Below are 12,142 nucleotides of genomic sequence, written 5' to 3'. Positions count from 1 at the left end.
ATGCCAATATATGTTGAACTTTTCTTTGCCAAATATGAATTCTACCTTCAATGTCATTCAGAATTTGATTTCATTCACCACATACATTTATCCATCCACTGCAGTAATCCCTGCATCTTGAGTCTACTCAAGACATTTTATAGACCGGGAGTTAGAAAAAAAATAATATATGGAATTTTCGTTTTTTTTTAAAAAAAGTTTCGAGACCGAAAATGACTCTTTCCTTGAGATAAAGTTATCCGTTTCCGATCCGCTGAAGTTTGTTTTCTGAATTACTTTTCCAGAATACTCATACTCAATGACTATATCGGATGTGCTTCGAATCAGAAAATAAATTTTCAGCACTTTCACGAGAGTAATTTAAAATAGTTTTCAAAAAGGTTGGATCAAATGTGCAATGGCTTTCGCTCGTAGGAACTTTATTTTTGTTTGTACAAAAAGCAAGCAGAAACTGCTCTACTGTTATAAAGGGCAAAACGAAAGTACTAGCTGTTATATTGTTATGAGGACACTTTGTAAGTTAGAACTATATTATTGTTATGGTGACATAAAGTAACACCATGAAAACTACTAAGATTGTTTTCGGCTTGATGAAAAAGGAAAAGAAGAAACTGTTACATAGTTATAAGTTCAAAACGAACTTATAACTATGCAACAGTTATTATACTGTATGATTAATACAGTTATTTACTGTATGAACAGTTATATACTGTATGAATTATTATTCTGTCAGTAGGACAGTATCTAAGTGCAAACTAAAATAAAATTATGAGACAAAAGCAAAGTTGGAATTTTTATATTGTTACAAAGACATAGTATGCAAGAACTGTTATGAGGGCAAGACAAAGAAATACTAAAATATAAAGTACTATTTTCTAATGAAATAACTCCACTCGCCAGTTGTCTTGAGCCAGGGTTCCCGATTTTGGATTCTGGAACCTTAAATAGTCCAATGTTCTTTCGGCGGAACACTGAATGTATAAATTAAGTATAAAAAGACAATTGCAGACGTAACAACCAATGAAAGACTACTTTATTTTGAATATATATATATATATATATATATATATATATATATATATATATATATATATATATATATATATATATATATATATATATATATATATATATATATATATATATATATATATATATATATATATAAGGAGCAAATTAAACTTTAATTAACCATTATAATCAAAAAATGAATTTCCAAAAAATTGAAGTGCTCCAGAATAAGAATTAGGGGAAATCTTGCAAAATAGTCCCATAATATGTTATGTCTTAGGGAAACCTGAGTAATTAAATTGATTCATCAAACAGATGGAGGGAATAATACAATTCTCACAGTTAATAAAGGGAAAATTGAAAAGTGTTTAAAAAAATTCACACATACTTGAAGTCTAAAAATAGAATAGGAAACGAGGAAGTGAATAACTAAGTGTGAGGTCTAGTTTTGAATAACAAATGAAGGAGAAGATTTATATTAAGGAATAACATAAAAAGAATAGTTGAAGCCTTTTTTTATGTTGCATTTATATATATTTAAAAATATTGCAAATTCTTCTTATTTGCAATTTAGTTTAAATAATGTCGTAAAGGAACCGAAATATTAAGTTGATATTGGGTCTAAATGTAATTACAGATTTCAGAAATATTTAAAAAATTGTTTAAAAAAGCCTTTACCCTCTGAACTCCTTTGCCTCTTTGACGGAACCCTAGGGACCCGCGGAAAACCGTTTGAAAACTGCTAGCTTAGAGTAATGCCAAGAAAACTATGGTTACGGGGTTAAGCTATTTTAACTAGAAAAGGGAGATAAATGTAGGAAAAATATTTTTTTTGGGATGATGAGAGAAGTATCGAAATAGCCTCTACTAAAAATGCGCCCTTTTTTGTTTTTATAGTAACATACAACCTTAGGCTCTATGATGGGAGGAATTCTTTAATTAAACAGACAGTACTTCCTAAATGTTATGAAGACAGAGTAAATGATTAATAAAACTAAGCATTATTTTAATATAAAGATAAGAATTTGAGACTTTAAGTCATTTGAATTATGTATTTTAACCCTCTACAGTTCATAAAATCGCGTAAGGCACTCAAATCCTCCAGAATTTAAACTTTCTAAAAACAGTACTACAACTGGTACTACGGCGAATACTTCCCAGCTGTACAAGGACCATGGTGTTTCATGAGAAAATTAGCTATCTGTACAATATCGGAAAACTTAGATAAAAAGTAGATAATAAAATAAAAAGTAGAACCATGATATTAGTGCATTGAGCTATAATACGGAACGCAATTGCTTCAACATTAATAAGGCGTTAAATTAAACTATGCTTCCGTTCAAAATTAGCCACAGCATCATGTAATAAATTTTAAAAGTACGTAGTATTATTTTATGGCTGCAACAAATTTAAACAGCATTTCGGTTCAATACATGTTTGTCATTTATGTTTTTGTTGCTGTTTCTAATCACTCTTGGACAAGCTAAGCTTGTTAGCTGTTGGCCTTTTTGTGCATTAAGTCAGGAAGATGTGTCTTTGACAAGAGAAAAGGACAAGAGTGAAAGTACCTCTTTGCTCAGAGACCTTTGAGTCGAAAGCAGCACCACTGATTCGTGATTCTCATTTCTTCAATTTAGACATAGATCTGCAGAGGAAGAAAATTTTCATCAGATCCCTCTACCAACGGTACACCGACGGACTACAAAACTTTTCTGATTCTACAGATTATACGACCACATATATCGTATGTACTCATTGTGTCGTAGCGAAATCGAAGATCGTACATCGGCCCTTCCGGTCAGGAGTCCATTTCTCTAACCACTGGGCTAATACGGCTCCTTAAATTTCTAATTGTGCAGTGTGTTTTGTAATTTTCAGCTTAGGGGATAAAAGATCCCCTTAGAGTTGAAAACTACGTGAATAAAATGATTATCTTTTATTATTCTAAATCGATAACGGTTTAGTGACAGAGTTAAATTAAATATTTTAATTTAAATTCGAACATAAAGAAACGACGTGGATATTTCTCACCAGATTGCGATATTAAGTTTGAATGCTCTCTGAATTTATTTGAACTAAATTACTATGCAGCATAATTTTTTTAATTTTAAGATTTAAGTTAAATTCCAAAAAAAAAATGAATCCTTCTCAAAAATGACTGCGTGTCGGAATAATAAATATCTTTCTTCATTCCCTTTTGAATAACCACTTGAAACTAAATTCAGCTATCGGTGTAGTTAGAGAATGTACTCGAATCAGTTCACGTGCACGAATACTGCTAAAGTGCTTTAAGAGTCTTCACACACAACGACTGAAAAGCAGGTTGAAGGAGGAATGGTACATGAGTGGTCATTAAGACTCCAAAACTAAGTCGGAAAGTTTAATTGGGACTTGGGAAAGCTTCCACGCAAACGTGTTTTCTCCCTCACTCAAACCGCATGGGAAGTTTCGTGAGGTGAATGGGTATAGTTCTAATCTAAAGAAGGGACTTATAACTATAAACTTTGTGTCACCATTTACTTGTGGTTATAAACACTTTAAAAGGAATATTGTTTGTTATAATTGAAAGTACAATGAATTTGCAATAATTCTTAAATTACGTATAAATATAAAATGCTTACAATTGTGAGTTAAAAATTTTATTTTATAACTGGCGTTGAACAGCCGACCCAATTCTTCAGAATAATTTAGCGGAATCTTTCACGCATGACTTGGAGATACTTGAAGCTTTCACATTTTAGTCTTGTTTTTGGAATACTGAAGTTTAGTTCTTAAATGGTTAAAAGCATTGAATATTTATTTCAGATATGCATTAAACATTTTTGAAGATGGTATCGAGCATTGGCAAATGAATATTGCTTCTTAAAAGGACAGTTTTCGTTATATTCTAACTCGTGTTTTTAAGTTTCTTGATAAAATTATTTAAAATTGGTTAAACTACATGAATTATACTTTTAATTGAGATAAATTTATATTCTACTACGGATTTCAACTAAGCTATATACAAAGAAGAGTAGTTGATGACGTACTTTGTCCAATTCGATATTTCATTTTATTTTACAACCGGTGTTGAACAGCCGACAAAATTCTGTGTTTACGACTATCAATGTTAAGCTCCGTAGTCTTTTTATTTTGTACCCAATTCAGAATACAAGAGAACTTCTGGATCAATCATTGGGACAAATTAGCCTTAGTGTAAGACTTTTTGATGGAACTAATTTGGCTTTTGCTTTACTTGGAGAGGAAAACTACAAAAAAATCCCATGATTAGCCCGATGGCAAGGGCATTCCCTCCCATTCTCCAATTCTATCTATCACTAAGGATATCTATGTTAGTACTGTGGCCAGTGCTAGCCGGGAGAAGATTTCTAACAACCAGCCACTCCTCAGATTCGAACCTGGGTTGCCTCATTGGGAGGTGAATTCTCTATCCTCGGAGCCCACGCGGCTCATTTGTTAGTCATTTAGCTTAAAATTTCTGCACCTAGAATTTATTTAGAATTCCTCAGTTTTAAATATTTTTATTAACTAGAGACACTCCCTGCTGCTAGCCAACCACTGTAAATGCAACCCCCTGCCTCATTCATCAAAATTATGGTTACCATTTTTTTTCTGGAAAGTTTATTTTGCAATAAATTGTGGTATAGAGGTTGAGTAATCAGAAGATAATCTATTTTAACTTTTTTATCTACAAATATTTATATTTTAACATGATAATTTTTCATTTATTCATGAAGGAAAACGAAAAGATAAGAAACTCGTCTCAAATAGAACCAAATTCGTTAATCTATAAAAAAAAAGTTTAAATAAAACTGATAAAGTGATTAGAACTGAACTCTCAGGACATACACTGCTCAAAAAAATTAGGGGAGCAAGCAAAGAAAGTAAGAAAATCGTGCGAAACATCCACAGAGCTGCATGAAATGGATAGTGCATACGTATCAATGCACGATACAGAAAAAAAGACGTAAAAACATATGGAATTAATCTTTAATTCATGGAAACTATGGAAAAAAAAACAAAAAGCTGATTTAAGGCAACAATTGGTTTACATGTAAACGATAGAAAAGTAATGTTTGGAAGTGATGCAGTACTGTTAATAAGGCATGTGGTCTCCTCGAACAGCTAAGACTGTTGCACACCTGTTTCCCATGGATGCGATGATGGTATCGATGAGAGTTCGGGGAATACAGTTCCACTCCTAAAGAAGGGCAATCTCCAAGTCACGGAGAGTTAATGGAGGGCTTGGTCTCGCAGCAATGCGTCCCCCGAGCACGTCCCAAACATGCTCGATTGGATTCAGGTCAGGAGAGGGTGTAGGGTATTCCATACGTTATATTGTTTCAGCTTCCAGCATGCTCTTCACAAGACGAGCTGTATGTGGTCTCGCATTATCATCTTGTAAAACAAAGGAATCACCAATGGCTGCTGCGTATGGTATGACATGAGGTCTCAATATCTCGTCTGCATATCTGCGGGCCGTCAAAGTACCGTTCCGAATGATATGCAGGTCCGTACGTCCACCTATGCTTATTCCACCCCACACCATCCAACCAGCTCGTCTGTAGTGTGACCTTTCACGAATGAAAGTGGGGTTATTTCGAGTTCCCCTTTCCCTCCACACCAAAACACGTCGGGTGTCACTCTCCAGACTGAATCGAGACTCGTCTGTAAACAATACATGGCTCCAATCGCGTTGCTCCTAATCTTGATGTTCAGCAGCCCATCTTCTGCTAGCCGCACGGTGGCTCGAGGTCAATGGAATGCAGACCATGGGCTTACGAGCATAGAGACCTCCCTGATGGAGCCTATTCCGTATTGTTTAAGTGGAAAATCTTCGTCCTGTTGCCACGAGAAACTGTCTTTGCAGCTGAGTAGCATTGTCTGTTCTGTTACGACGAGCTGTTAACTGTATATACCGGTCATCAGCTGCAGTTGTTGCACGGTGCCGACCTTGCCCTGGCCGACAACTCACATTTCCAGTCTCCTGGAATCGATTCCATAGCCTTGCAACGACACTTCTGCTGATTCCAACAGCGTCCGCCACGCTGCGTTGTGTTTGCCCGGATTCCAGTCTGCCGATGATGCGCCATGCAATGGATTCAGGTAAATCACGTTGTTGAGACATTTTCAAGTCACCATTTCTCAAAAACAATAACTGAGAAATTATCTTTCTGAATTACGGCAGTGAAACAGACGTCTCTGCTACATCCCAATTTCTGCTCTTATCTTCTTTTCTGGTTTGTGACGTCAAGAACTTTTATTTGCATATGAAGTTTTCTTCTTCTTTTTCCTGCTCGGTCTTACATTATAAATGATTACTTTTTTGTTACTTATCGGTGTAAATATTTGCGTAATTTCACTAAAACCATGTGCTCCCCTAATTTTTTTGAGCAGTATAGATATCATTTTCGCTGGCTAGTTTCGAAATGAAAACCTGCGTGCTTTTCAAGACAACTTCGAGGAACTTCGAACTATTTTGATGTGAAGAGCAGCTTGTTAGCGCGCAAAACAGTCAATGTACTCAAAATGTTTCCGAAAATATTTAAAATAGTAACAAAACCGCAAAAGCAGCTTTTCTTTTTCTTTGATTTCTAAAGCTACGAAGAGAAATGACAAGTTCTATCCCTTTAGATAATACCTTTTCTGACAATGTTTTGGCCCTCGGGACTTTCTTGAGGATCAAAGTAACCCTTAGGCTAAGTTTGAAGACTCCTGTCACCTGACATTCCAGACTTCAAACTTCATTTATTGTGTATAAAGTATTATGTGATTTAATATTTTCGTAAAACGTAATAGAAACAATTAAAGCTGAAGAAAAATTAGCCAAATTTCTTCGCATTTCTGATGTGCTTTCTTCTTATATTAAGTTTCAAGATCTCTACCTCCAAAGGCTTTGAGAATTTTTGCTTATTGATACTAAAACTATATTTTTTACTAAAATGTTTCCATAAATACGTAAACTTTGACAGCATTTTTGGGTGTCAATAACTGTAATAAATAATAATAAGAAGAGCACGGTTGTCCTGCTCACCACTTTGTCATCTCCTTTCTATAGTTGTCTCCACTATTCCATTTGACAACTATAGTCGGTGGCATAATAATAATAAGATAATAATAAGAAAAGTGTGGTTGTCATACTCACCACGCTGCCATTCGCATTCTATAGTTGTCTTCACTATTCTATTTGACAACTATAGTCGGTGGTATAATAATAATAAGAAGAAGATAATAAGAAGAGTATGGTTGTCATGCTCCCCACTCTGTCATTTTCATTCTATAGTTGTCTCCACTATTATATTTGACAACTATAGTCGGTGGCATAATAATAATGAGATAATAATAAGAAGAGTGTGGTTGTCATACTCACCACGCTGCCATTCGCATTCTATAGTTGTCTTCACTATTCTATTTGACAACTATAGTCGGTGGCATAATAATAATAATAAGAAGAAGATAATAAGAAGAGTATGGTTGTCATGCTCCCCACTCTGTCATTTTCATTCTATAATTGTCTCCACTATTATATTTGACAACTATAGTCGGTGGCATAATAATAAGATAATAAGAAGAGTATGGTTGTCATGCTCAACACTCTGTCATTTCCATTCTATAGTTGTCTCCACTATTCTATTTGACAACTATAGTCGGTGGCATAATAATAAGAAGAAGATAATAAGAAGAGTATGGTTGTCATGCTCACCACTCTGTCATTTTCATTCTATAGTTGTCTCCACTATTATATTTGACAACTATAGTCGGTGGCATAATAATAATAATAAGATAATAAGAAGAGTATGGTTGTCATGCTCAACACTCTGTCATTTCCATTCTATAGTTGTCTCCACTATTCTATTTGACAACTATAGTCGGTGGCATAATAATAATAAGAAGAAGATAATAATAAGAAGAGTGTGGTTGTCATACTCACCACGCTGCCATTCCCATTCTATAGTTGTCTCCACTATTCTATTTGACAACTATAGTCGGTGGCATAATAATAATGAGAAGATAATAAGAAGAGTATGGTTGTCATGCTCAACACTCTGTCATTTCCATTCTATAGTTGTCTCCACTATTCTATTTGACAACTATAGTCGGTGGCATAATAATAATAATAAGAAGATAATAATAAGAAGAGTGTGGTTGTCATACTCACCACGCTGCCATTCCCATTCTATAGTTGTCTCCACTATTCTATTTGACAACTATAGTCGGTGGCATAATAATAATGAGAAGATAAGAAGAAGAGTATGGTTTTCATGCTCACCACTCTGTCATTTCCATTCTATAGTTGTCTCCACTATTCTATTTGACTATAGTTGGTGACATAATAATAATAAGATAACAACAAGAGTATGGTTGTCATGCTCACCACTCTGTCATTTCCATTCTATAGTAGTCTCCACTATTCTATTTGACAACTGTAGTCGGTGGCAAAGTGGTTGCTCTCTCATACAGAAGTTCTGGGTTTTTAGTTTTAGTTCAAATAAAGTTTTAAAAAATATAAATGTAAAATATTCAATTTCCAAATATCATTTATATATATTTTATAGATTAAAATGTATGTATTTATCTACACTTTAAACCTGAAAAAAAACTACAAGATTTATGCTCTAATTTAGAAACATTTATTTATTATTATTTTTACATTGCTCTAAAGTACTGTTTTTATTCGCTGTATGGGTGTTAACTGAATTTTGCAGTATAAAGGGCCATTTTAATCGATAGTAATGGCTGCAAAAGCTTAGGTCCGTGGATGATTCTTGCGTTCCAAATTTTTAAAATATATTTTTTATCCATTTTAAATTCATAAAAAATTTTAAAACTCAGTAAATCATTATTAGGTAAAGTACTTATAAAAGTAGCAATATTATTTTAGTTTGAGTTAATTAATGTAACAGTTATCAAAATATTAATCAAAAATATTTTTTATTACAATTAAGGAGAAAAAATTTTATACATTCTTTAAATAAATCGATCAAATCATTATAAAGATATAAAATATTTTTTTAAAATCGTTTCTGCAAATAATGTTTTTTTCGATGCTGCTTGCCTTAACATTTATTTGTCTTTAATGGATAAAATAAAAAAGCTTTCTACTTAGAAAGTAAGCAAACACTATATTGAAAAATAATTTAATAATTAACGAAATTTTAGAAATGTATGAATATAACATTTAATATATAAATGTCAGTATTTTTATATAAAAATTACTTATGAAAAGAACCATTTTGAATATATTCAGTTATGATAAAATACAGAAAGAAAAAAATTCTTGATATACAAACATTTAAAAAATCAGAAATAAGACAGAACACATTTTTTTTAGTTTCTGCTAAAAACTCAAAAGCCAATTTTTCAGGAATAATCCCTTTTTTCTAATTCAACAGAGCCAGAATATTAAAATTTCAGCATTTGAGTTAGGATTTTTTTTTTCAATTCACATATAAACATTTTAGATTGATGTTTAGTACGCTTCCAGCTTATATGCAACATTTATTAAACATCTTTTTAATCCATGAAATGTCGTAAAACTAATGAAATATCGCAGAACAGGGAAGAACAGATTTCTTAAAACTGCGTAAAATTCGTCTAGATTCCACAAATGTTTAATAAAATGAATTCTGATTTCTTGATAAAACTGAAATAATGTAAACACCAATAACGGCGATGCATTTTACGTTTTTGTTAGGTTAACAAAATAGTTTTATATTTCTTCACAGTGTTAATTTAGGAGGAGCTCGAAGTGGGAATAATCGTTGCGTAAAGATCGATGTTAAGACCATTTTTCAGAGATAATAGTGCAGAACCCACTTATAAATGTCAATAAAAAAGTTAAGATATCAGCAACAACATCAACTTTTGTAACTGATACATCAGAGAAATATTTTTATTCATTCCAACATTTAAAAAAATTGTTGCTTTATATGTTATTTTTAATTTTACTAGTGTTTTGAATTCTTTTCATAATTTATAAACTTATGTAATTATTTTTACAAAAAATGTTCCTTTCATTTTAAATCTAAATGGGAAAATCCATGCGAAGCATTGATAATCTTTTTAAATCTCAATAGAAAACTCGCAAGAGCATTTTTAATTATTCATATTCACTGTTAGAAATTTCTCGGTAAAAATGGTTAAAAGAAAATCTACGTATTTGTTATTTTTTATCACATTCAAACAAAACAATTACATAACCGTCGACTGACTTGTCTAGGCGGCAAGGAACTGTCCTTGAATCAAAAAAGTTCTGGATTCGAATTCCGTCCAAGGCATGGAAGTTTCTTTCTTTCTCTCTCTGTTTTATGTCCTTTCTCCTTTGTGTGTGAATGTGACCCGCCCTATAAACGGGTTGTGGTTGTGTGAATGGAGTGGCAGAAGTCGAATTCCTAGCCATAGATGGCGCCACTGAAAAACAGGAACAATCGCACCCCCCTTGCCTAAACAGGCATACGACAAAAAAAAAATTCTATAACCATAAATAAGATGGTACTCAAACTATAAATTGTGAGAACAACCGTTTATTACTGCTTTCACCTGGTACGGTTAAACAACTAGAATTTTATCACACCAAATAGGCCTACCTAATAAAAACATTTAGTTCCTCGCAGCTGGTTACATGTTAAAGCTGAGAGGGCAAATCTGTCAATCTCATGACTGAGAGAATGGGGTTTCGAGACCCAGCGTTGATATTTCGTCCATTCCTTTCAACACATCAAGCGTTTACAGTGTCCTACACTCCCCAATTTAGTAACCTAAACTCTTAAAATACGATACTCTCATTCACGCATGAATGTCAGTGCCATAAAGCTGCTTAACTCAAAAATAGTCTAGTATTTCTCAATTCTTACAGAAGGTGAAACAACCAGATAAGCTAATTAAACCACATTCCACGGTTCATTTGATGAAACACAACACAACCTACCTACAGTGCCTATTACCTAACGAAGAAAGTATATCCAATGTCCAGTTAAACTTCTTTTTTGTGGTTTTGAAACCATGCCAGTTGTATATACTTTTAAAACCTTAAAGGCAAAAAAGGTTCTTAACGATGAACTGAATGGACAGACTTCTGCCGGTTGTTTTACCGTAATTTTAGAATAAAAATTCTTACAATGTATCAATATTTTTAAATATACATATTTTAAAACTGCGCAAAGAAAGTCTGCTTCATTTTAGTTTTATATGGATTTTTTCACATACCTCATAAATTTCTGATTTAACTTGGAAACTCGAATAATGCATAGCTTAAAATGTTCAAAATAATTTATAACAATACACCGAAATTCTTTTTTCTTTTTTACTTTTTTTTTTTTTGAAAATTTATTATTTATTAAGATGAATGTATCAATTTTTCACAATTCCTCTTATTCCTTCAAATATTAAGCTTACTATTTTTAAGGTTATTGAACTGTTTTATTCAATCAACAACTCCTTGACAACCGTTTGGGATCAAATTTTTTGAGTGAAAACAACAGACAAACAAAAATCTTTGGGCATAATAACGTACAATCATAAATTACTACGCATTTTGTACGTTTTTCTTTAAATTTCGTTAAATATAAATTACGTTGATGCAAATACAAGCAAAACGTGGAAACAAAATAATTGAAAGTCAGTTCTTATTTTTTTATTGATTCTATTAGAAGTGCCATTAATATAAAGCCTTTAATGTTATGATCTCAGGAGTTATGGCTCTCGAAGGTGAGTTTTTTTAAAAGTCAAGCAAAAGTCAAAACTGCGGATCCTATGAAATTTGGAGAAAAACACATCAATTTACGAGTGACGATAATTTTTGCGAAACGAGTGAATCACGACACAAACTGTTATTTAATATTTACTACGTTTACACTAACTACTATGACCTAAATACTTTTGGTCGATTTTAGTATCGAAAGTCAATCTAACAACATGGAAAAAAAGCTATTTTCTTAGATTTTGATCAAAATCTACTAGTATTAACTGTAAACTATAATGGTATATTTCTGTGAAAACATATCAAGAAGTATAGTTCAGCTTTACCCTGTCCCGCCCTCATTTCGGGGCATCCAGGGCATACTGTTGAAGGATCGGTTTAGACCAGATCCTCCATTCTGTTTTCAAAAAGTCTTTTAAAAATCTCTTCAAT

General features: G+C 32.8%; 1 protein-coding gene across 1 annotated transcript; it reads right to left on the bottom strand.

Annotated features, from left to right (window-relative positions):
- Nucleotides 1-5,344: 5,344 nt before the first annotated feature.
- On the bottom strand, nt 5,345-6,139 carry LOC147808056 (uncharacterized). Its single transcript, XM_087166849.1, has 2 exons — nt 5,908-6,139; nt 5,345-5,679 (listed from the first exon to the last, which is right to left on the bottom strand). Exons 1-2 carry the CDS (start codon nt 6,137-6,139, stop codon nt 5,345-5,347), a joined length of 567 nt encoding a protein of 188 aa, XP_087022975.1.
- Between the last annotated feature and the right edge of the window lie 6,003 nt (nt 6,140-12,142).

Source organism: Parasteatoda tepidariorum, chromosome 6 (genome assembly GCF_982258835.1).
Source record: "Parasteatoda tepidariorum strain Cologne lab strain chromosome 6, Ptep-v5.0, whole genome shotgun sequence".
Taxonomy (NCBI): domain Eukaryota; kingdom Metazoa; phylum Arthropoda; class Arachnida; order Araneae; family Theridiidae; genus Parasteatoda; species Parasteatoda tepidariorum.
This window is presented reverse-complemented; position numbering and strand designations above follow the sequence as displayed.